The 26,359-nt window shown below is 43.1% G+C and overlaps 2 protein-coding genes across 3 annotated transcripts in view; both read left to right on the forward strand.

Moving 5' to 3' along the window:
* Nucleotides 1–5,007: 5,007 nt before the first annotated feature.
* Nucleotides 5,008–20,444, forward strand: GID8 (GID complex subunit 8 homolog). 2 transcript variants are annotated; one of them, XM_066626535.1, is made up of 5 exons: nucleotides 5,008–5,078; nucleotides 11,548–11,677; nucleotides 13,636–13,832; nucleotides 15,903–16,100; nucleotides 17,551–20,444. In XM_066626535.1, exons 2-5 carry the CDS (start codon nucleotides 11,560–11,562, stop codon nucleotides 17,722–17,724), a joined length of 687 nt encoding a protein of 228 aa, XP_066482632.1. In that variant the 5' UTR covers nucleotides 5,008–5,078; nucleotides 11,548–11,559; the 3' UTR covers nucleotides 17,725–20,444. The 2 variants fall into 2 exon arrangements, with proteins under 2 accessions (XP_066482632.1, XP_066482633.1); XM_066626536.1 differs by lacking the exon at nucleotides 5,008–5,078 and adding an exon at nucleotides 5,716–5,757.
* A 4,637-nt stretch (nucleotides 20,445–25,081) lies between these two features.
* SLC17A9 (solute carrier family 17 member 9) overlaps nucleotides 25,082–26,359 on the forward strand; it is a 30,065-nt gene continuing 28,787 nt past the window's right edge. The window contains exon 1 of the mRNA XM_066624728.1: nucleotides 25,082–25,275. Coding sequence (XP_066480825.1) covers nucleotides 25,082–25,275 — 194 coding nt within the window. The remainder of the gene's footprint in view (nucleotides 25,276–26,359) is intronic.

A 26,359-nucleotide genomic window follows, 5' to 3' on the forward strand; every position in this document is an offset into this window, starting at 1 on the left:
TTGTTAAAAGACTATACATAGTAGCCTGTTAAAAGTAAAGATCTGTAACATTTTCCCAAATGTAGTCACATACCATAGTAGCATCTAGTCTAATATAAATAAAATTATTGATATTATTGAAAAATATTTTAATAAAAATAAAATATTGAAATGATTGGGGACCCACCTGAAATTGGTTCGTGACTCACAGTTTGAGAAATACTGAATTGTATACAATTGTGCTGCACTGCTGCAATCCTATACAGTAAACACTTAATCCTTAAGTATTGTATTGGCAACCTTCAGTCTCGAAAGACTATGGTATCAAAATCAGTTTCAAAAAAGTGCAAACTTATTTATATTTCCTTAGAGACAAATACTGAGGTGTATATTTTCTTTTTTACACCTAAGAAAGTTAGAGAGAATTTCAGTCTTAGGGAGGAAACTACTTTAAAAGAGTTGATCTACTTCTAGGTAAACTTGGATAGGTTTTGGCTGCAAGGATGTGTCCAGACAGATTGTTGTTTGAAAAATTTGGTGCCAGTGCTAAAAGGTTTGGGAACCACCAGGCTAGATCTTGATATAGATCTATCCAGGGCTTTTTTTCTAATGGAACGCGGGGGGGGGGGGGGGAGCAAAACAGAGGCATTCGCTGGGTAGGTGCTGGCACTGCCTCTACTGAGATTGACTTCTGAGGAGACAGCCATAGGCTTTGGCTTTGAGGCTGCAGTCCTCTCCACACCTTCCTGGGAGGAAGCCCCACTGCCTCTAGCGGGACTGACTTCTGAGGAGACAGCCATAGGCTTTGGTTCTGAGGCTTCAGTCCTCTCCACACTTTCCTGGGAGGAAGCCCCATTGACTCTAATGGGACTGACTTCTGAGGAGACAGGCACAGGATTGGGCCCTGAGGCCGCCATCCTATCCACAGTAAGCCCCATTCACTAAAGAGGACTTCTGAGTAGATGTGCATAGGATTGGGCTCTTAGGCTGCAATCCTAGGCACTGTCCTGGGAGTAAGCTCCATTGATGAGACTTACTTTAGTGTAGACATACCTAGGATTGGGCTCTTAATCCTGGCAGAGATATATATCTGCACCCGTTTTCACATGCTAAGGGCAGGTGAAAAGGGATACTATGTGTGTACAACGTGCTGTCCAGCCTTGCCAGAGATCCTCCTCATCCTTCCCCCACAAGCATGTCCTCTGCCAGCCAGCGTTTGCAGCTCCTCTTCAGCAATGCACAGCAGCTGCTCAGGGCAGCAGAGAACATACAATTGCATGCCAAGCGCCTTCCCAAAGACACAGAGTATTCTGATACCTGAATTAAACCATATTTAATCGCTTGTTTGCAAACGTAGCTGTTTCTATGTGCACCTAAGGACGCCTCTCGTGTAAGAATTCCTTTTTTGTTCTTACTCCCACAGTTGCTTAGAGTAATTTTACTACATGGAACTCATGTAAGCCATTTTTCGGAATCCATTCACTGCTTCCTCTCCTTGAAGTAGTGCCACACTACATACTACACGCTACAAGTGCACCTGTACAGTATTTTTCCCCTTGTGTAGAAAAAGTAGCTAGGGGGATGTGGAGATTGACAGCCCAATCCTATGCATGTCTACTCAGAAGTAAGTTCATCTTTAGGGGGGAAGCACATAAAAAAGATTTTATTTCTCCAATAAAAATGGTTTAAAAATAAATAAATAAATAAAAGATTAACAAGTTGTGAGTTCCTGCACCTTTTCTTTTACAAAAAAAGCACTGGTCTATCTATATAGCCATCAGTGGCTGGAATGCTGTGATAGACTGTCCCTGGATGGGGAGGCTCCACAGAGCCACATGGGAGCTATTAATAGATCTGGAACTTGATGTAGTCCATTGATTTCTTTTTTAAAAAATTAGTATTTTATTTATTTATTATAGATACAGGTGAGGAAAATGGGTTAGACTTGGGGCTGGTACTACACAGGTTACACATGAGGGTATTGGCCATAGATTACAACATGCATTATTCAAAAAAAGCAATCAAAGGACTGAAAAAGGCATAATAGTCAACAATACAAAAGCTATCATATTTGTCAGTCTAAAAATTTGGATTTATCTAAACACTCAATATTGTTTAACTAAAATTACCTATCCAAAGGCTCATAAAAAGGCTTCCAATATTTTCTTACTTACCTAAATCTCTCTCTTTCATTCTTTCTGTTAAATCTTCCATTTCTGCTATTTCATAAATTTTGTCTATTAAATTTTCACTAGCTGGAACGTCTGCAGATTTCCATTTTTGCGCAAACAATATTCTTTCCGCTGTAGCAATACGTACAATAAGATATTTCTTATATTGGTCTTTAATTTCTGATGTCACATTTAGGAGGAATATTTCTGGTTTGAATGGTAATACACAATTCAATATCTCTTGCAACAATTTATGTATCATTTTCCAATATTTCTTTGCTTTTTCACATGTCCACCACATATGATAAAAGGTTCCTTCAACCTCTTTACATTTCCAACACTTATTTGATGACCCAGAATACATTTTTGCTAATTTCTCTGGAGTTAAATAGCATCTATAAAACATTTTATATAAATTCTCTTTAAAAGACACGGCTTTAGTTATCTTAATATTTATATTCCAAATTTGTTTCCAGTCATCTATCGATATATTATATCTAAAATTTTTTGCCCAGCACACTTTGTATTGGCAACCTTCAGTCTCGAAAGACTATGGTATCGCGCTCTGAAAGGTGGTTCTGGCACAGCGTCTAGTGTGGCTGAAAAGGCCAATCCGGGAGTGACAATCCCTTCCACACCGGGAGCAAGTGCAGTCTGTCCCTGGTCTGTCTCCCTGGCTATGGGCCTTCCTTCTTTGCCTCTTAGCCTCAGACTGTTGGCCAAGTGTCTCTTCAAACTGGGAAAGGCCATGCTGCACAGCCTGCCTCCAAGCGGGCCGCTCAGAGGCCAGGGTTTCCCACTTGTTGAGGTCCATCCCTAAGGCCTTCAGATCCCTCTTGCAGATGTCCTTGTATCGCAGCTGTGGTCTACCTGTAGGGCGCTTTCCTTGCACGAGTTCTCCATAGAGGAGATCCTTTGGGATCCGGCCATCATCCATTCTCACGACATGACCAAGCCAACGCAGGCGTCTCTGTTTCAGCAGTGAATACATGCTAGGGATTCCAGCACGTTCCAGGACTGTGTTGTTTGGAACTTTGTCCTGCCAGGTGATGCCGAGGATGCGTCGGAGGCAGCGCATGTGGAAAGCGCTCAGTTTCCTCTCCTGTTGTGAGCGAAGAGTCCATGACTCGCTGCAGTACAGAAGTGTACTCAGGACGCAAGCTCTGTAGACCTGGATCTTGGTATGTTCCGTCAGCTTCTTGTTGGACCAGACTCTCTTTGTGAGTCTGGAAAACGTGGTAGCTGCTTTACCGATGCGCCTGTTTAGCTCGGCATCGAGAGAATGAGTGTCGGAGATCGTTGAGCCAAGGTACACAAAGTCATGGACAACCTCCAGTTCATGCTCAGAGATTGTAATGCAGGGAGGTGAGTCCACATCCTGAACCATGACCTGTGTTTTCTTCAGGCTGATTGTCAGTCCAAAATCTTGGCAGGCCTTGCTAAAACGATCCATGAGCTGCTGGAGATCTTTGGCAGAGTGGGTAGTGACAGCTGCATCGTCGGCAAAGAGGAAGTCACGCAGACATTTCAGCTGGACTTTGGATTTTGCTCTCAGTCTGGAGAGGTTGAAGAGCTTTCCGTCTGATCTGGTCCGGAGATAGATGCCTTCTGTTGCAGTTCCAAAGGCCTGCTTCAGCAGGACAGCGAAGAAAATCCCAAACAAGGTTGGTGCAAGAACACAGCCCTGCTTCACTCCGCTTCGGCACACTATTCCGCCCAGCACACTATTGCATCTTTAACTGTCTCATCATCCATTCTTATCTCAAGGAGAAAATTGTACATCTTTAAAATATATTTCCCCTCATCAATCAAAAACATTTAATCAAAACTTATATCTTCTTCATAAAAACCTATTTTTTGGTCTTCTCATAATCTTATTTGCATGATATAGTCCATTGATTTCCATGGATGGTTATGGAAAGAGATAGCAGCCATCAGTGGCTGGAATTCTGTGGTAGACTGCCCCTGAACATGGAAGTGCCACAGAGCCACATGAGAGCCGTTGATAGATCTGGATCTTGATGCAGTCCATTGCTCTGCATAAATGGCTGTGGAAAGTAGTAGCCACCCAACAGTGCCTGGAATGCTGTGGTAGACTGCCCCTGAACATGGAAGCTCCACAGAGCCACATGAGAGGCATTGACAGATCTGGAACGATATAAGAACATAAGAACAGCCCCACTGGATCAGGCCATAGGCCCATCTAGTCCACCTTCCTGTATCTCACAGTGGCCCACCAAATGCCCCAGGGAGCACACCAGATAACAAGAGACCTCATCCTGGTGCCCTCCCTTGCATCTGGCATTCTGACAACCCATTTCTAAAATCAGGAGGTTGCGCATACACATCATGGCTTGTACCCTGTAATGGATTTTTCCTCCAGAAACGATGCAATCCATTGCTGTACATGGACGGTTGCATGCAGTTAGCCTGTGGAACCCCTAGCCACTGGCACTGTGGTAGACTGCCCCTGGATGGGGAAGCTCCACAGAGCCACATGAGAGGCATTGATAGGCCTATATCAAGATCAGTGGCTGAACAATAGCTGCCTTATGGCTCTGTGGAGCCTCCCCATCCAGGGGCAGTCTCCCACAGCATTCCAGTCCCTGCTGGATAGCTACAGGTTGGAAGCTGAGTGTTGTGCTGTTCTAGGAAGTCCGTCCTCCTGCCCTCTATGGTACCGTAACCCTTGGCAACGAGGAAAGGAAGAGATGCCTTTCTAGGCCTCTTCCTCTCTATGGCACTTCCGCTCCAGCCGTATCGCGTCTCTATGATCGGACCCGGAGCGCTGCGATTGGCTCCGTCCGAGTTCTCGCGAGAAGAGACCGGGCCTGAGTGAGAGCGTGGGGGGGGCGTAGGGAGAGCGCGCTCGACAGGGAGGGGGCGGAGCCGGCGGAGGGCCTGGCGACGACGACGACGACTCGGTCGGTGAGTGAAATGGCGGCGCCTGGGGAGGTCTGTGGCGGGGCCGCGGTTTGCCCGAGGCTCCGCTCCGCCCGTTGGGGAGTGGCGGGGGCTGACGGGAAGGAGCCATCTTGGAGCCATGGGAGGCCGAGCGGGGCCCGCCCCCGCCTGGGCCCGGGAGGGAGGAAGAGGAGACGCGGGTGGCCGGAGGCCCAGCGAGGGGGAGCCCCCCCCGCCCTCAGGTCCAGTGGCCGAGCGAGGGGGAAGGAGGCAGGCAGGCAGGCGCCTGCTCCCACCTCCGCCCCTCACAGCCCGGCGCTCCCCTCGGCCGCAGCGCGGCCCCCCAGGCCCCTGATTTCGGGTCCAGTGGCCGCAAGTTCCACAGGCAAACTGCGTGCTGGGCCAAGAAGCGCCTCCCCCCCACGGCAGGCGGCTGTGCTGGCTCCTCATCGGGTCTCTGCGGTGGTTTGGCTCCTGCCCTCTTCCGAGGGGAGCAAGTCTGTAGCCACCGCGCTCCGTTTCCCCTCCCCCCGTTTTAGCCTCACGCCAGCCTTGCGAGGTGGGCCGCTGGACGCAAGGCCAGCCAGGAGCAGTCGGTGGCTGCTCTTTCAGGGGGCCAGGCAGTGTCTTCTGTTCCCAGGACTTGTCCTCTTTTTTTCAGCCTCGTGTCCTGGAAAAGGACTCCAGTGTCTGCCTTTTCCCTGTGAGCAGGCGGCTTGGAATTAATACATGGAATAAATTACAGCTAACATAGTTTTAAACTTAATAATAATATAGTGTCCAATTAACCACATGAAATTAATATACGAGTTTTCAGTTTTTATTTTGGCCTAGCTTTTTTTTTTTTTTTGAATGTCCAACATTATGGGGCACCTTGTTCTCCTTTGTGGTTATGACATCTGGTCACCCTCCCCTTGCATGCTGCGGTGAGGCTCTTCACAAGACTTAGTGCTTTGCATCCCCCTCCTAGCTACACCACTGGGCTCTAGCCTCCTATCCCCACTAAACACAGGTTTCTTTTGTGCACCCAGTAGTGGGGATCCCACAGTCTTTATGATTGCTGAATTTTTGAAAAGAGTGAAAACTGTAGTGATACTGTGTGTGTCACACGTCTGGTTTGTGTATGTGTGTGTGCTTGTGCAGTTGTTTGCATGTTGGAGCCCCTTTTCTGAGAGTGACCAGATGTCCTTTTTTTTCCAAGGACATGTCCTCTTTTTTTAGCCTCATGTCCTGGAAAAGAACTTGTCCTCCTTTTCCCAGTGAGCAGGCAGCACAGAACCTTCTTGTAATAAATTATATGTAATACAGTTTTAAATTTAATAAATGTCATATTTAACCACATGAAATAAACATACGAGTCTTTCTAGCTTTCATTTTGGCATCTCCTACACTTTTCTTGGCTGTCCTACATTTTGGGGTTCCTTGTCCTCCTTTGTGTTTATGACATCTGGTCACTCTAGTCTCAAGCCACCCAGTATGAATTTGCTGCTGGGGTCACCTTTGTGGCCACCCCATGTTATTCTTAGGCAGATGGAACTGGGATGGAATTGCCCTTGCCCCTCCTGCTCTGTTTACTTCCTATTGTTCCTTTTTCAGCCTAAAGCAAGTCTTAAAGGGGGGGGGGGCTTCTTTTCTGACCAGTTTTTCCTCCTGCAAACTGTTGCACAAGAGGCGTTTATTACATTGACTTATGGCATGTAGGGAATAAGCTCTTTAGTTCTCATCTCTCTCTCTGTATGTGTGTGTGTAACCAAAATTGAAAATAGAGTAGTTTCTGAATGAATTGGTGTTTCTCGACCAATGGCGCAGGTACCACCGGTGGTACTTGAAGTGGTGTCTGGTGGCACTTGCAGGACCCCTGAATCCTGAATTCATTTACATAGGTTACCTTTATAAGCAAAAACCAGGCCAATATCTCATCAGGGCTAAGAGATATCGAAGAATCCATGAAAGCACGTTACCTCTTTTGACCTCTTTAGAGGATCATATTTCTAAAAATCCCTTCTTAGTGGGTCCTTACATCATGGAAGGAAAATACTCCCTGAATTTCATGTTTTTAGGTCCAGGGGTTTTGACTGGGGGGCTGATGAGTCATTCAGGACATTTGTTTATGAATTAAGGGCACAATCCTAACCAAGTCTAGTCAGACATAAGTCTTATTTTGTTCAGTAGGACTTACTCTCAGGAGATTGTGGTTAGGATTGCAGCCATAGATACAGATATAGATTATTGTCCAGTATATGTGGAATTAGGCAGTGTTTCTCAACCAGTGGTACTTGAGGTGGTGTCTAGTGGTACTCGCAGGACCCCTGCTGCCCAGGTATATATATACTGATGATGTCATCATCAATTACGTCTGGTGGTATTTCGAATAGGTGGACCATGTGAAATGGTACGGCGGAGGACAAACGTTGAGAAACACTGATCTGTGCTCTCATAAAGAGCTCTTGTTCTCATTGTGTTATTGTGTGTAATTGAAATTGAAAACAGTAGTTTCAGTTCTGAACTGATTAGCGTTCCCTGACCAGTGGTACTTGAGGTGTCATCTAGTGGTACTCTCAGAACCCCCAGACCCATCACCTGGCAGTGAGACCAGCAATGCAGCAGTAGGAGGCCCGGCTCAGCAGGCAGAGCTCCAGTGTGCACTTTTTGCACACTCTTAAAATCCCTCCTGTCCACCCTGACCTCTTACCAGTGTTTGTCATGTTGCGTCTGGCCTCCCAATACAAAAAAAACTTCAGGTGGTACTTTCAGTAGGTGAACCATGCAAAGTGGTACTGCAGGGGACAAATGTAGAGAGAGGCTGAATTAGACTGTTATTATTTTTAAAAAGGCTCTTTCTATCCCCTCCAGATTTTGCTTTTGTGAACCACATTTTGAAAAAAATGAGGGCCCAGCTCTGAATAGATTTATGTGGCACCAGTCTCACCAAATTGCAGGAGTCTCAGGGCCCAGTCCTATCCAATTTTCCAGCACCGGTACAGCCACAATGCAGCCCCAAGGTAAGGGAGCAAATGTTCCCATACCTTTCTGAGGTCTCCATGACTGCCTCCCCACCACAGGATGCAGCGTATGCCCTATTGGCATGGCTGCACCGGTACTGGAAAATTGGATAAGATTGGGCCCTAAATGTTGAATAGATTTCTGTAAACTTCTTTTAATAGTTCTTAGCTACACTTTGATTTCTGCTCAACATTGCATATATGCAACAGGAATCAAATGTGTACACCTGTGGGCAGGGCAGAAATGAGTTAATCCACATGAGTCTCTGGAAACTCCTTCAAGAAATAATTTTGTGGCATGGTCCTTTATTCCTTCTTTATTTAGGCATACCATCTATGGCCGCAATCTTAACCCCTTATGTCAGTGCTTTCCAGCACTGGCATAGCGGTGCCAATGGAACATGTGCTGCATCCTGCATCACTCATGGAGGCCTCCTCAAAGTAAGGGAATGTTTGTTCCCTTACCCCAGAGCTGCATTGCCCTTATGTCAGCGCTGGAAAGTAGTGACATAAGGGGTTAGGATTGCGCCCTTTGTTACCTTGAAACCCCAGAGAGCAAAAGAAACTATAGAATGCTTTTTTGTCTTTAAATGGGCAAATCTACATGAGTGTTTCTCCACTAGTTGTACTTGAGGTGGTGTCTAGTGGTACTTGCTGGATCCCCAGACACCTGCCACCTGGCAGTGAAACCAGGAACGCAACACAACAAACAGCGATTGGAGGCAGGCAAAGCACTGAAGCATGCTTTTTCCACTTGAAAAAAAGCCCTCCTGTCCATCCTGAGCCTTTTACTGGTGTTTGTAGTTTCGCATCTGGCTTCTCAACTCAGAAATAACTAGCTATGATGTCATCACCAGTGCAAGTGGCACTTTGAATAGGTGGACCATGTGAAGTGGTACGTTGGAGGACAAATGTTGAGTAATACCAATCTAAACGATTTAGCAAAAGCACTGCAAGAAAGATAACCAGTGTCATAAAGACAAGAATCAGTGGTCTCGTGTGTAGGACTAGAAGCTGCTGTTGCTGTTTCAGTTCAGCATTTTTATATACCAACCAACTTTTAGAGTAGTATTTAACTTTCTTAGATCTAGAACTGTATAGATTAATATTACTCATAGATATTGCAAAGTTCTTTATCCTGCCCTTTCTTGCAACAAAGTAATAACAGGTTATGTTCAGTATTCCATTTAGCAAACAGGAAGCTGAGGCTCAGAGGAAGTGACTGTGCAAGATGTGTTTATTAGTATTCACACTCACAGCCTGATCTCTGCATGTTTGCTTGAAGGCAAGTCCTACTTAAATTAAGGACATCCAGGTCTATTTGGGATTGCAACTTTAATTGACTACACGTGATAGTCTGATTTGATTATGTTGCACCCAACTAGACGTTTGTTATTTGACTTCCTAATTTGTATACTCTATTATCATTTTTAAACTGCATGTCTGTGCAGATTTCTTGGAAGCAGGCCTGGTTGAACACAGTGGGTACTCCTTCTGAGTAAATAGTGTTGATAGACTTATTCATTAATTTGTCCAGGCCTTTCAAACAGTTTAAGTTAGTGGTCATCCCAGATTGTGTGTTCCAAAAGGTAAAATGTGCTGTGAAAATTAGCATTTCATCCTTCTCTTGATGTACTGCACATTGACTTTACTGAATGATGTGAAGTACTGATATTCAGGGACAGAAGGTTCCTTATAAAATGTGAAACCCTGATTTGTCATGAGGACTCAACAAACATAGATTGTGTTTTGTTGGCTAAATGCCCCTGGCTGTTAAGTCAGAATCTGAAACCATGGATTGAAACAAGTTTGGCTATCTGGACTGATAAACCACAGTTCAGGATGTTGCTCCGCTCTTGCAGGCCACTGTTTGAGATAGCATTCAGGGATTCTTGGGGGAAAGTGGGAAACACCAACCATATGTTTCTTGTATGTCTAGAACACATACCATGCATTGTAATTTAAACTGCTTAAGCACAAATCATGGTTTGGCATTGTGTCTGAACTGACCTAAGGAGAAACTTCTTGCTCTGTTTGCGCTTTGACAAAATCCCTTTCACAGATTATAAGGTCCATTCCCTCTTTGACTCCTTGTGCCAAACTGCCTTTTAACATTGAGGTAGTTTGAAAAATAATTTGGGGTCGTGGCAGAGCAAATTTTCTGAAGATGGAATGGCAAGAAAAGCTAGATGCATAAGCAAATCTGGGGCATGTTCACACCTTCTTCATGGCTATTTCTTTAATTAGTAGTGTGTGCAAAGGGATTAAAAGATGAGCTGGGAACCGGATTGAAATCTCACTTCTGTCATAATTTATATAGACCACTTTTTCTTGCTCTTAGTCTTCATTTGTCGTATCAGGATAATTTTGGTTTTTTTATTTTTAATTGTTCCATTTCTCTATAAAAACATCAAAACAGATTGCAGGAAAACAATAAAAGTTGTTCTTGTGTTAGAATATTTATTTACCACTTCTCAACAAAAAATCTTCTCAAAACTGACTTGCAAAGGCTAAGATGACAGGTCTGTCCCAAAGGGACACACAACCAACTTTTAAAATTGGAAGATAAAGCCACTGGGTAGGGTGCTATGTTGGGATTAATAAATACAATATGAAAAATAATAAGAATTTACATTGCAAGATTGTTGTAATGGTTATTGATATAATATACTTAGTGTTTTGGGCACTTCTAATTCGCTATACATATATTACTATGAAAAAATGCCAGCCAGTATACAACATGACGATAGCAGCTAATGCAAAGTCTGTGTAGGATGGATGGCAAAGGCAGTTCAAGAACCATATCATGTCTTGGGCGAGAATTTCACATCACATCAAAATGTGTGGCCAGTACAAACTGCAGCATCACATGTGATTCCTTTTCTGGGACATGTAGGGCAACTTAAGTACCTGTAGGTCTTGATTTTGTGACAGCGTGTTTCATAACCTTTTATTATGGACGAATGATATGGAGCTGCCGTATACTGACTAAAGCTATTGCTTCATCTAGCCCACTAGTGTCTGTTGTGACCAGCAGTGGTTCTTAAGGAGTTATGTGGGGATCTTTTCCTGGCCTGCTGTCTGACATCCTTTTAGCTAAAAATGTGAGAAGTTGAACCTGTGAGAAGTTTCATATGCAAAGCAAGTGCACCACCACTGAACTGTGGGGCCATTATGTGCTGAGCAGGACAATGCATTTTTCCATATTGTGCAATCAGAACATGGAGCAATTATCCTAGAGAGGAAAGGATTAATAAAATGTGGTTTGTTTTAAAAATATTTATATCCTGTTTTTTCCTCTTGCTACAGAAGATCTCAGGGTGGCTAATATACTAAAATGAATATACTGTTCATTGCACTCTTTTTGGTAACTTGAGAATGTTATAAAAATTATTTGGAGACAGGGAGTAATTGCTGTACTTGTAGAAATGTTATATGTATATGTTTACACATATAGTTTCTTAGCTCCCCCTTCTTTTCTTTCTTGCTAGTGAGAGTCAAGAATGAGTTATGCAGAAAAACCCGATGAAATCACAAAAGACGAGTGGATGGAAAAGCTCAACAATTTGCACATCCAGAGAGCTGACATGAATCGCTTGATTATGAACTATCTTGTTACAGGTAATAAACAAAGAATTTCTTAAGAAATAATTTAATGACCTACCAGTATTTTGTTGCATTTCTATCTTGCTTTTCTACTTCAAATGTCCTCAAGGTGGCATGCAAACATGAGCAGCAAAATTAATATTAAAAATAAAAATTCAACTATTAAAACAGGGGCAACAAATCTGAAATAGCTGAAAATATTACGCTCTTAAACATCTGCTTGAATTTTAATGAAAGTTCATTTAAAAGCCAGAAGAGAAGGACCCTGTTAGATGTACCGCAGTCAGCTGATGTACAGTTGTGGCTACACTACTGAGAAGATCCTGCCCCTGCCAACTGGAATTCTAATTGGGTAGAACCTCTGAGTCCAGTCTTAAGGCTCAAATAGATTCATATGGATGAAAACAGTTTGAGATAAATCTACGACCAAACTATGTGTTGTGTTAAACCTGCCATTAAAATATAGACCTAAACAGAAATCTCTCTCCTCTTCACACAAAGCAGCTGTAGGGATCCTGATGTGGGTCTGAACTGGGGATGATGGTAGTGAAAACAATGTCCCTGCAAATAACCACTTGCAGCAGACAGTTTGCAAGAAAATTACACAGGGTGAAAAGCTTAACTGTACTGATTTTTCCCCTCACTTAGGGCAGCTGCTCTTTGTACGGGGGAGAGGGGGAGGACTTCTGCTTTTAAGCTCATATCATAATGACAGGTTTAATGCAGGGTGTAATTTGCTCCTTAGTCTCATGTTATAAAGTTATTGACTTATGTTATTGACTTTAAAACCCTTAAAGTTTATCCCAGAAATGAATAAGGAACCTGTGCAGTTGATGGAAGATTGACATGAGGCACTCAACCTCATGACATGAGGCACTCAACTCCTTGAGATTACTGCATCTCAACCAACTTTCCCATGGCTGTATTTTGTACCAATTTCAGTTCCTGGATGCCTTTTATTAACAGGCATTAAGCATTGCAGTAAACCAGTCTTATTTATAACTAGAGCATGAGTAACTGAGTCATGGGTTTTCTTCAGTTAAGTCTACAGGTGGTGAACCCAGTGAAACTGGTAAAAGACACTCTTAGCTACTGACATAAACAAGATGTACAGTTTCACCTACCCCAAATAACTTTAGGGGTGTCACCACCTCCCCAGCATCCTCAAATGTATCTTTGTAGCTCCCCAAACATATCCCACAGGTAACAAAAGACCAAAGCAATATTAATTAAAATCCTTAATTACTTAAGACCAAAGAAGTTTGTTGATGGATTGTAAGAGGGCTTTCTTGGTGGTTGCCTCCACTCTGGAGGTGAGGCCAGGTGTCCTCCCTATCAGCTTCTCTGTACTGCTTCAAGACTTTATTAGAGCAGGGCTCTGTTGGTTTATTATGATTGTACCTTCCCCCATAGTTGTTGTAGCTTTCGGGTGCAATCCTAACCCCTTATGTCTGAGGTATTCAATCTGTGCATCCTGCCACCTTAGGGAGGCGTGGCTAGCCAACAGGGGTGTCTTGAGGCATCTGGGGAGAGAGGTGGCCATAGCTGCTCTGCTCAACTGCATGTGTTGCCTGCTGACTTGCTGCTTTTCTGCAGCTGTGAACAAGGTGGGTGGGGCAGTGTGAGGTGGGGAGGGAGGGCATGTGAAACATGGTAGGGGGAAGTGGGAGAGAAGGCTGGCTGGGCAGTGGCGGAGGTGGCTGCTTGATTCCTCTAATTCTCTAATTGACACCCACTCTCTGTTTCCTGGTCTTCAACCAGGTCTCAATCCATGAGAGGACCTGTCCTCTAATTCCCTGACTGTGGAGTTTTTTCAGTAGCCTTTGGTGAGGGACTGTGTCGAACGCCTTCTGAAAGTCCAGATATATAATGTCCACAGGTTCTCCCGCATCCACGTTTTGAGGATTGCCAATGACTTGGTGATGTACTGTTTATATACTTTTTTTGGTAAACAATCTGATCTTGCATTTCAGAGGGTTTTAAAGAGGCAGCAGAGAAGTTTCGAATGGAGTCAGGAATTGAGCCCAGTGTTGATTTAGAGACTCTGGATGAAAGAATAAAAATTCGAGAAATGATCCTTAAAGGTCAGATTCAGGAAGCCATTGCACTGATCAACAGCCTCCATCCAGAATTGTTAGACACAAACCGGTACCTTTACTTCCATTTGCAGGTAAGATTCAAACACGCATTGATTCTATTTTGAACAGATTGGAAATTGTACTAGAAAACAAGGTGTTGTTGTGGTATGTAGGAGATGCATTTTCTAATATGCTTTGGCTTGGTATAGAAATAACGCTACTATAAGTAAGCATCATCTAACAGTGAGGATGAGTTCCTGTATCCCTGTCGTTTAAGTGACACCATTGTGATGTTTTCAAGACCTGGGCCTCAGAATGCCTTGTAGCCATAAAAATGTCATTTTTGGTTTTCTTCTAGACACAGGAAATAGATTTTTGTTTGCCATTCAGTACTCCGCAGAGACCATTGGCCAATTTGTGGGGCCTTTGCTGGGCTCAGAGAAGCTTCTGGAGGTGGGGGGGGCAGGGATCAGCAATGAACTTTCGTATATGCAATCTCTTGCTGATCAGAATGTTGCTAAGCGTTCTCCTGTAATCTCTTAACTATGGTTAAACATTTTTAATAGTCTGTGGATTTATATGCTTCATCCTTCTGTTTCTGGTGTAAATTTTCTGCCGTGTTCCCTTGTCAGCCTTAATCATGTTAAGATTTGCACCAATACTAACCAGAATTCCTATATTACAGCCCAATCCCGAGCTGCCTGATGCGCAGGGCTCCTGTGGCACCAGCATGGCTACCGTGGGATCCTGAGCACACTGGGCAGCCGTTGGCAGCTCCTTGGGGGAAGGGGACTTTCCTCTTCCCCCAGGTAAAGGAAGTAGCCTTGCAATGGGGCTACTTGATTTTGCTGTGGCTTTTTAGCCAGCGCAGAATGAAGTAGTCCCATGTCGGATCATGTGGCCCAACACAGGGTTCCGGATCCGGTTGGGCTGAACTCTGCTGGTCCCTCTCCCGCCCACCCCATAATGTCTCCCCCACGCCCCCACTCACCAGGGGAGCACCGGGCAGCAGAACATGGGCCCAGTGTCGGAGCTAGCTAGCTGGGCTAGTTCCAGCACTGGGCCTACGGTACTGCTCACAAACGTGCCTTATGGCACGTTCATGACAGAGCATGCTGGCAGCAAGCTGGCATGTAAATCACAGGATCGGGTGTTTAGTGAGAATTTCAGATCAGGAGCTAGAGTTTACTAGAGTTTACTAGAGTTTACTGTACTGGTACAGTACCTTGGTTAAGAGAGAACATAACAGTGTAGTTGTACATGTGTCTGTGCAGAAGTAGGCCCCATTGAATTCAGCGGGACTTACTTCCAAGTAAGGGTTCATTGAATTGCAGACATTAAACCATGATTAAGGGCACCGAGATAGAGGATGGGGGCTGTTTAGCAGTGTTAGTCAGATTGTTTCAGTTTGACCTATTGGTTCTCTAACACTTTTTTCTAATTTGTGCTTCATATTACTACTGTTTAAAAATTATATAGAATCAGTGGGAAGACTAGATTCTGTGTTGAAATGACAGCGAGATACAAATTACATTTTATGATAAAGGCAGTAAAACATGGGGAGGTCAAGGATTTATACAAAGTATTGATCATGGGAGAGTAGGTGGTGCAAATGTAGATGACACAAGTCAAGATTAGTTTGGTGAAAGATTTCTTAGAATGCTCTGGCCTTTAGTTAGTGACATTCCTCCCTCAACTGCTTCTTGGAAGACCCAAGCAGTTTTTAAAGCAGTGGTTGCCAAAGTTGGTCGTAGGACTTTTCTCATTCCTTCAAGCTGGATCTGCTTAAATGGGCTACTGCTTACAATCTTTTAGAAAGCATAAAGAACCCATAGTTTGTGGAGTGGGAAATCTCCATCTATAATAAAATTGTAATAGGAGAAGATCCTGTGCCCTAACCCTCTCTGTGAGACACCCTGTTTCTCTCACAATTAACCTATACAACTCAGACCCCAAGGAATGATACAACCTCTGCAGTGGAGCTTAAACCATTTCATAAATGAGATAAGGCCTTTATATTAAGTAAAAGTTTAACAAGATAACATGTGTACTTAGCCATCGTTTAAAATATTATTTTCTTCAGACACTCTAGTCTGACTTCTGTTTTTTGCAACTTTAGTGTTTATGTGTATTTATTTGCTTTTCATTTTTGGTTGTTGCAGCAACAACATTTAATTGAGCTGATTCGGCAGCGAGAGACAGAAGCTGCACTGGAATTTGCTCAGACACAGCTAGCAGAACAAGGAGAGGAGAGCAGGGAGTGCCTGACTGAAATGGAGCGCACCCTGGCCCTGCTTGCTTTTGATAACCCAGAGGAATCGCCTTTTGGAGACTTGCTCAACATGATGCAGAGACAGAAAGTAATTGTGTTTATTGTCTGTGGTGGCTGAAATTACAACATGAAGTCCTTACAAAGACACTCTGAGAATTGTTTTTTATTGCATTATAAAGAGAGGATGGCTATTAAGGATTGTGCTTTATCTTCTGTTATTGTAAATTGGTGTTGACTTGAGATTGGTTGGCTTCCTGTGAATGTGGGCTACTTTAATTCACCGATTTGGAATTTTAGTCTACTTCATGCCCAAAGGTTGAGAATGATCTGAGTATTGCACATTAATCCTGGAAGCTCTAACCAGTTGAATCACTGGCAGCCCAATCCTAACCTGCATTGGAACAGGCAGGCCAAGTGGCCTGCACTGTATCCAGGGCAGATTAGGAGGTGGCTGCTGTGCAACTCAGAGTAAGGGGATATGTTGCACTTCAGCCACCCCATGGGGCTGTTTGGATCTGTGCCAGCAAAATTGCTGTTGCAAATCTGAGCAGTCTGGTGTAATGCTGGGCAGGCTGGGAGGGGGGTTTAAGATCCGACCTAAATTGCCAATGCTGGTCCCACCCTTCTCCCAGGGCCCAGGCCACCTACTGGCCTGCCTTCTCCCTGCCCCAAAACACTCCTGTTCCGCCACCCTCTCCAACCACCTGCACTGGCCGCCCTCACATGGTGCAAGTATGCAGGGTCCAGGGCTGGATTTGGCCTCTGGAAGTCAGTGCAGATTTGTGGACTGGCTCAGCCAACTCTGGCGTAGTCGTGAACATGCTTAATGGCACATTTGCAACAATCTTGGTCTGGCTCAAGGAGCTTGCACCAGCCCAAGTGATTCTCTGGATTACGTACACAATCATTCAGCTAAGCTTCAGTTGACTAACTGGTGGGGCAAATTTTCTTTGCTGAGACTAAGAATGGATTAGGGTTGTAGAATATTTTGGTTCTGTGGTAACTGTAACCTTCAAGACCTTATTTTGCAGCTTGTTTAATATCTAAAAAGGTAGCTCTACTAGTATGCTGATGATATGCAGATTTATATTTGTCAGTTATGGTTTAAGAATGATTTTTATTTAAAGGACTGACACCTTGCAAATTTAAATGATGAAATACCATTTTCAGACCCAATCACAGAAGTCACAGAATGCCTGCTTGAATACAGAGGTTTTGTTTCTCTTGCATACAAATGCATGATCTGTTGAGTCCTTGAGGGAAGGAAGTTCCAAACCTCGTGAATAACTGCTGAGAGAGCACCTCTGTGTGATCTTAGACTTCGCCAAAAGACCATTGTCTTCAATAACATTTTAAGTTTGTCCGGTTCTTTATGGTGTCCTGTAATTTTGTTGCTTAACTTGCCCAAGGCTATCATGATGTAGAGAAGTTTGAACTCTAGTTTCCCCAGGTTATATTCAGCAGTCATGGGATTGTTCCAGCTCTTATTGATAAATGCATGTTCATTACCAGACTGAATTTGTCTTTTTCTCCCCTAGGTGTGGAGTGAAGTTAACCAGGCTGTTCTGGACTATGAAAACCGGGAGTCGACACCGAAGTTGGCTAAATTACTGAAACTACTACTGTGGGCCCAGAATGAGCTGGACCAGAAGAAAGTAAAATATCCCAAAATGACAGACCTCAGCAAGGGGACAATTGAGGAACCCAAGTAAAATTTGTGCAGGTGGACACTAAACCTCAGAACTGCACAGTTATATACATTTTTAATCAGTCTGTGACTGAAATATTTTTACTACAGTTTAGGACTTTGCAATTTGGTTGTGTGTGGTTTTTTTTTCCCCTTGGCAAGCATACTTAAAGGGAGATGGGTCCCTTTTTAAATGCAGCAAGTCAGCATTGAAAAGCATTATATCACTTTGGCCACCCGACTTAGGCTATGCACTGTCATACGTTTTTAGCAAAAACAGAACATGGCTCTTTTTTATATTCTGTGGTCACAGTTTGTAATGTCTAGCTACTGAAAACACATTTCAGTGGCCAGTGAATTAATGTTGAAGCTCTTGGTAACTCTCCAGTTAAACTTAACCTGTCTCTCACTTGAATATTGACTTTATTTTTTGTGTTAATTTATAGCCAAACATGCATTCCCTATTTAAAAACTAGCAGTTGGTCAAGTGATCATTTTGTAAATCTCATGGCAGTGTTGTTTTTCTGCATAGGATATAGCATAGAAAGCTTGTAAGCTGTAACTGATAATTCCCCTTGCTTTTCACACCTTTGTGACTTATTTATATGGGGCTGAATGTTATATTAATGATGGGCCTAGTTCTGTCAGAAGTATTGCTGAAAATAAAGGCTTGCTGTTTTGTAATTTTCAAGAATGACCAAAAGAGCCTCTGAAACAAGACATAAAATCAATTTGTACTTAGATTTTCTTTCATCAGGGTTTTTATTTTGGAATGCCAGTTGCGGTAGTAGTGCATTGGTGTGGGTGACGGCTCCAACCTTAAAGCCAATTATGTGCATGGTATACAAAAATACAGTGCTGGGCCAGCTCCAGTTGTAATATCTGTCTTAATGCAGATTCACTGAAATGGCATCACAGTCTTAGGCTATAGTCTATAATGATGGCACAGAGCTATTCCATCAGTTTCTTGCCTTGGATAAATTGGATTTTACAAATCTCTTTTTGAATTCCCATCTTTATTGTGGGGTGTTGTAATTATCATGATACGTTAGCATTAATTTCCACCCCAGTTAAAGACACTGTAATTCCACATGATCCTTCTCATTTGGTTGCTGCAATGTGATAGCCTTTTAGGGTGTGGGATATCTGAACATCTTTAAAGTAATGTTTGTTGGTTCAGCAGGTAGGGCTAGGTACAAATTCTTGTCAATTCCCAAGATTGTGATCCTAAATACCAATTCAGTGAACTTTTCCTTGAGGCTCCAGAGATAAGTGACCAGTAAAGTAGGAAAAATATTATAACGTTATAGAAGTTTGATAACTCTAGATGCAAATTATCCCCCTTCAAAAAACTCCTTCCACGCAAATTTTTGATGATAGCAGCTTTTCTCTGGATTGCACAATTAAGCCAGTAGCAATTTATATGCAGTATAGATAACCTAAGCATGGAAGGAAGATAATAAATCTGTAGAACAAAATTAATTGGCTTCTAGCAAGTTTAATTCTTGTTTATATGACTGACTGTTGAGAGTAATAGACTTTGGACATGGTATGTCAAGATTGTCTTCTATGCAAGCTCCTCAGACATGAATGGGAATTTCTTAGAGTGGTTTCTGAGAATAGTCACTAATGGACTGTTAGGACTACTCATCACTTGTATGTAGTTTGAGTCTGGAGGAGAGACAGTTGCATAAGCTCTATAGGATTAGGGATCATATCAGTTGCAAGTTTAGGCTGGATACTGACACTTCTGTAATCTTGCTTCACAGACCAAGACTGACAAAAGACAGGTTGTAGCCAAACTGACAACCTGATGTTGATTACTACTACTATTCTAATGTATTTGGGCAAGCTTTTTCTTCCTGGTACATAGTTATACCAACCTAACAGATCAGGTATCTGTGTCAGTTGACTGAAAACAGTTGTTCCCGTCTCTCTAAGTGTGAACTTGTTGTTTGTGTGGTGTAATTTTGGTTCATGACAATGTGAAACTGAAAAGGTCTAAATCCTTCCTCAAATGTGGCCAGTTATTTTTCCATTTATGGCTATTGAAGCAATCAGAAGCTTTGGGAAAAGTCTGAAGCTTAAACTTTTCAGTGCAAAATTGAACTGGTCATGTTCACAAATAGTACATTTCTGCAACAGAAATACTGCAATGCAGCCCTGCTTGAGAAGTTTCCTATGTGTTTTTAAAGCACTCTGTTTATTCCATGAGTGCACAGATGACTGGAACTTTCATTGTCTTGTTTGTTTCACTAATTTAAGAGCCAAATATGTTAGTCCCCCCTGGGGGTTTAAAGACTACATTTAGTTTTAGATTTATTTCATTTACATTTTGTAATGCATCACACATTGAAGCAGCTTTAATCTGTAAAGTTTTGGGGGGAACTTGAGAGAGAATATTTAAAATGGTATGAAAGAAAGCTATGCATTTTACAGAAAGTTTGAGGGGGCAGTCTCAATGGTACTTTTAGGGATCTTTATATTCATGTGTATATAAAATAGTTTGCATATACAAAATGTAATATAATCAATTTGAATTATTCTCAAATGGGAGAGGCTGTGAAACATAACTTATGAAAATATTGTATACAGAAAACAGCCCTCAATACATGAATTTTTGTCATATGCATGAGAAATGTCTTATTTGGTGGCTATGGATGAATGGTTACAATTTTGTTAGCTCCATAATGTTAGATCACCACTCTTGAAACTGCTTAGCATTAAATACCACTTTGTTCAACATGTTTTTGTTCTTTTAAATGATCTTCTCATAAGTTGATGCAGAAATAACACTAATGCATAAGTACACTAGCTTTTGTACACACCTCTGTAGTTTTCCATTACTTCTATACAGTAGTCAGGTCTATCTGTATTCCACGTTTTAAAAAAATGTACCCAGGGAATCCAAGTTTTGCACAACAAAAATGCTGCTGTATAAATTATGCACCAATGTTGATGCCACCCTGCACACTGTCAAGTGTAGGACAGCTTCTGTAGACTGCGGAGACCACCAGATTCCTCAACAAGTGTGCCACAATACCTGGTGGGTCACTTTCTCTCAGTTTTATATACTAATATGATACATTCCCTGACCCACCATGAGAAGGTGGATGGGTAAATTCTTGATCCCAACCTAGATTGCTTAAGGAAACAAACATCATGAACACATTTCTGAACTCTTGAATTCAAGAGATGTAAAACTCAACACTTATGGAAAATACAGAACTGTTTACAGAGAGTATTCTGAGACCCACTAGCTCAGGTAATAACCATTGGGAACACTGTTGTTTGAGTCAGTATCTTTAATAGGCAAATAACCACGGGTTTGAAGGTGAGTCAGGTGAGACTCTGCAAAACGTCCCAGGAAGGAGTCCAGTGAATCAAAGGGAAGTTGAGGAGAGCTGCTACCTTGAGAAACTTGTGTATATTAGGATGGGAAGACAGATTCCTCCCCTGAGGGTGTCTCAACATGGAGGCAATAGCAAACACCTGGCATTTGAGCATTCTAGTGCTCAAGCCATCTTCCAGTCCCAACTGGAGGAATCCAACAGATCTTAAGAGATGGGAACTCAAAGGAATTGCCTATCATCTGACGTCACACTATGAAGACCCATCAGGTTGAGTTGTAGGCATGGTAAGACGAAGGTCTGGCCAAAAGTAAGATGGACATGACAGTTTAGCTATTTCAAAGGCAGACATGCTCTGCCACTCATCCTCCATGCAGATTGCTGTAGAAATTCTGGATGAGGGTAGAGAACTGACCCTTGCATGATGAGTTACTCCACTGAAGTAGACATCATCGTGGTTGTGCCCACACCTCAGTCAGGCCCAGGGATGCCTGGGCTAATGGGGTGTGATGAGGATCGTTTCCACACTTTCTCGTGTAGAATAATTATTTGAATAGATTTAGACCAGTGTTTCTCAAACTGTGGGTTGGGACCAACTAGGTGAGTCGTGAGCCAATTTCAGGTGGGTCCCCATTCATTTCAATATTTTATTTTTAATATTTTAGACTTGATACTTCCATGGTATGTGACTGCATTTGGGGAAATCTGTACTTTTAACAGGCTACTATGTAAATGCTTTTAACAATGATAGTAAATGGGACTTACTCCTGGGTAAGTGTGGCAACATTAAGTCTTGAAAGACTATGGTATAAGCCTACAGCACCCAGTATTCCCAGGCGGTGTGGGTAGGATTGCAGTTTAGGATTGTTTTTTATTGTCACTTATAGTCATGACATCACTTCCGGTGGGTCCTGACAGATTCTCATTCTAAAAAGTGGGTCCCAGTGCTAAATGTTTGAGAACCACTGGTTTAGACAACTTGCTTGTCAAGGCTTCAGTGAGCTTTTCCTTAACTTAAGCCATTTCTGCCCAACGTTGCATGTATGAAACAGGGACCAAATGTGTACACCTGTGGGCCAGGCAAAAATCGGTTAAGTGGGACTAAACCTTGAACATTATATTTGTATTGCAAAGAACATACATTCAGTTTTTCTTCTATCTTCAATTAACGTGCACGTGAGTAACGTAGAAGAAAAGTATCAAAGGTGTCTCTCAGTGGCAGTTATTGCACATGAGGAGTAAACTTGGTCTTGTGTCAATCTGAAAAATAACTCCCAAAGGAGCTCATTGTGACTTTAAAAAAAGACAGGAAATGTGAGCTGGCAGCAACTAGAAAAGATGCTGGGATCAATAGGGCAATTGCTCTCTCCCAGCTGTTGTACTGTTGGCAACCTTCAGTCTCGAAAGACTATGGTATCGCGCTCTGAATGTTGGTTCTGGAACAGCGTCTAGTGTGGCTGAAAAGGCCAATTCGGGAGTGACAATCCCTTCCACACCGGGAGCAAGTGCAGTCTGTCCCTGGTCTGTCTCCCTGGCTATGGGCCTTCCTTCTTTGCCTCTTTGCCTCAGACTGTTGGCCAAGTGTCTCTTCAAACTGGGAAAGGCCATGCTGCACAGCCTGCCTCCAAGCGGACCGCTCAGAGGCCAGGGTTTCCCACCTGTTGAAGTCCACTCCTAAGGCCTTCAGATCCCTCTTGCAGATGTCTTTGTATCGCAGCTGTGGTCTACCTGTAGGGCGCTTTCCTTGCACGAGTTCTCCATAGAGGAGTTCCTTTGGGATCCAGCCATCATCCATTCTCACGACATGACCGAGCCAACGCAGGTGTCTCTCTTTCAGCAGTGTTACATGCTAGTGATTCCAGCTCGTTCCAGGACTATGTTGTTTGGAATGTTTGTCCTGCCAGGTGATGCCGAGGATGCGTTGGAGGCAGCGCATGTGGAAAGCGTTCAGTTTCCTCTCCTGTTGTGAGCGAAGAGTCCATGACTTGCTGCAGTACAGAAGTGTACTCAGGACGCAAGCTCTGTAGACCTGGATCTTGGTATGTTCCAAGCTGGGATCTCCAGCTGGGATCTCCCAGCTAATGGCCCCTTAAAAGGTGCCACTTTGCCCACATAGCAGGATAGTCATGCTCAAGCGAGAGGTGTTAAAACCACTATTGTGTTTTTTTTGTAAAAATGGATATCACCCATGCCTACTTACCATACTTTTCTATAGATCACAGCTTTGGCTTGCTCATGTACACAAGCCCCTAGTTCCATTGCCAAAACTCATTTCATTGTCAAAACCCAAGCATCATTTCTCTTGGCCAGGTCTAGGCCCAGCCCCTACCTCCTTCCGCCAAAAGTCTCTCTGCTTTAAGAATTGGAATTAAGTGTGGTGCCCCAGCTACCTGTTTTGTATTTATAGCCAGGTATCATAGTATAGCATTAAATCACACAATAAAAATCACAATTCTTGGGGCTGGAATGATGAGTGTTCCAGCATAAATACTGTATATTAAATCATAAATACAGTTTCTCTGTTCTCCACTGTACCACTTCACATGGGCCACCTATTCAAAGTACCACTGGAAGTAACTGGTGATCACATCATTGATAGTTACACCAGAAATAGGCTCAGGGTGTAATTAAGGTTTAAATTTAATAATAAGTAATATAGTGTTTAAATTAACAACATGAAATCAATATACAAGTATTTTTAGCCTTTATTTTGTGATGTCCTACATTTTTCTTGGATGTCCTACATTTTGGGGTGCCTTGTCCCCTTTTGTGGTTACAACTATATTTATTTATTATTTATTTACTGGATTTATATTCTTCCTTTCTCCCCCAAGGGCACCCAGGGCGGCTAACAATCCAGATTAAAATACAAAGCAAAATAAAATACAAATAAACATTAAAAAAAAAAAAGAACAATTAAAAATAATTAAAACAAGATAAAATTCAGTCAGCAGATGAAAACACATAGTAAAAAACATAATTTATAAAAGCAGTCCTTATAGGGCCTCAAAGACTTTCCTAAATCTGGGCACTCTACCCCTTGCCCTCCCTTTCAGAGTCATTCCGGGTGGGGGGAGCAATGCGGAGGCATTCAGGCACCTGCAGAACTTAGTGCTTTGCACCCCCTCTAGCTATGCCACTGGCAGAGACTGACAATTGTCCAGATGCCCAATTCAGATTCCACCACGAAAAAACCAAACAGACTCACCCTCATCCATCCAACTTTCCCAGGTCGTCTTCGGATGCCTGGAAGGGGGGAACCTTTCTGCAACAAGATCAGCCCTTGCCCTGTGTAAACCTTAACAACAATCCTACCAGGGAGTGGAAAGGAATCCTGGCATTCACTGCAGTGCAAGCTCGATGGGGGCTGTTTGGAAATGTGACAGCAAAGCGAGGAGGAGGGAAAAGGCGAGTTTTCTTGGCTCCACATACTCTGAGTGTACAGAAGTGGAAAAGCCACAGCAATCTCTCTCCCTCTCTCCATGCCGGTCTGCAGCTGCCTCTTGGAAAGCATCAGTCCCAAAAGAGTTGTCAGGGAGGATCTCTCCCTCTTGCAGGACCTTATGCTCTCGATCCCTTCTCCCCCGTCCAAAATGATGACATGTAACTGCCCTGCTGCTGCTGCTGCTGTGAGACTTCCTGGAAAAAACCCAACCAGGAAGAGAGACGGTGAGAAAGTGACACGTGGACTTGGTGTGTAGCAAAGGGGGGGGGGAAGAGAGAGAAAAGTCCCATTCCAGCCTGAAATGACCAAACAAGCGAACTTTGTGGATGGTTGACTGGCAGGCAGGTGATCCATCTGTGCAACTACATCCAGTTGTGGGGCCTGTTTCAGGGTCAAGCATTTATTCCAGAGTGGAATATTTCTCTTAGTTTTCCCTTTTGGGGACACTTTCCTTGCTCCCCCCCCACGCCGGTGTTGCTTGCCTTTGGGTAGAGCAATCATTGCAGGTCTCTACAACAGCCAGAAGCAGATGTGCCAGAGAGCATTGCTTTGGATTGACTGATTTGTTCCCATTAAACACTGAATGAATGGCCTTGAGCGTGGGGAACAATGGAGCGCAGGTGTATGGGAAGAAGGACCTGTTCTCTCTCCACCACCAGCAGCAGCAGCAGCAGCAGCCTCAACCACTGCAGCCCACAACTGGTACTCAACACCACCAGCAGCATCACTGTCGCCACCAGGAAGGCACCATGAACAACGGAGCAGATTCTTTTTGGTCCAGGTAAGACTCCATAACCACATTGACTTTGCCCCTCCATCTCCATGCCATTGCTAGAGTAAATATTGGAAGCAAACAGTTTCCAACCTGATTAACCTGTAGCTCTTTGAAATGTTGGATCCACAGGCTTCCTTCCACCTGCAGTTTTTCTGTTGCTCTGTGCTCACTTTCCTATTTGGTTCTTTCCAGCCTTTTTCTTTTGCCCCCCAAAGTGTGAGTAGTTGTCCTACGTGATGAAAGGTTACATGAATTGCACACCCAATTGTGAAGCATAGGACTGCTCAGGTGTTAATTTCAGAGAGGGAACAGTGTGGAAATAAAAGCAAGTGACTTGTGGCACCGTATAAACAAACAGCACAAGCTTTTTTGGACCGAAGTCCACCCAGTTAATCAGTTGTTGGTTCTCATCAGCTGGCAGAGATCTATCTAAACACATGTACTGGAGGAAAAAAGAGATATGAACAATGAGGGCAAAGTGCTGTAGGTTGTAATATTTCTATGGAAACTTCCAATGCAGGCAAGAGAGAGAGACGGATCATACTCAATAGTTGTCATTGGGGACGAAACAATTGTAATCCCTGGTGCTGTTGCTGTGTCCTTGTAATAGTGGAAGAAGAGTCCTTGGCTTTGATTAAACTGCAAATGAATGGGCTCAAACTTGTGGGTGACTTCTACTTTAATTCCAGATAAATTCAATTTTGTGTTGATGTTTCCCTTTTGAAAAATTTTATGCATGAATAATGTCCCATTGATATATGTGGTGCTTTATAAAGTTACATCAGTAACATAGAGGGGACCCTGCTCCCCAAGAACTTTGCATCAACAATAGAAATGAGGAATCAGCCTATTTAGAGCAAACCGTCATTTACAGAGGGTAGAAAGTTTGAATGAGTAATGGAAGCCAGTTGGGCAAGAATTGGGCAATCTTTCCCCCAAGTGAAGTTCAATTCTGAAATTCAGTTTGCAAATGCATATTATTATTCAGTTTCCAAGATTTCATTTCTTCTTTTTAATGCATGTAATTATGCTATGCATTTCTTATATGAAATGTTGATGTGATTTGTTTTTTTAAAATAGGTTAGATTTT

The sequence above is a fragment of the Tiliqua scincoides genome, chromosome 4 (genome assembly GCF_035046505.1).
Source record: "Tiliqua scincoides isolate rTilSci1 chromosome 4, rTilSci1.hap2, whole genome shotgun sequence".
In the NCBI taxonomy this organism is placed as follows: Eukaryota; Metazoa; Chordata; class Lepidosauria; order Squamata; family Scincidae; genus Tiliqua; species Tiliqua scincoides.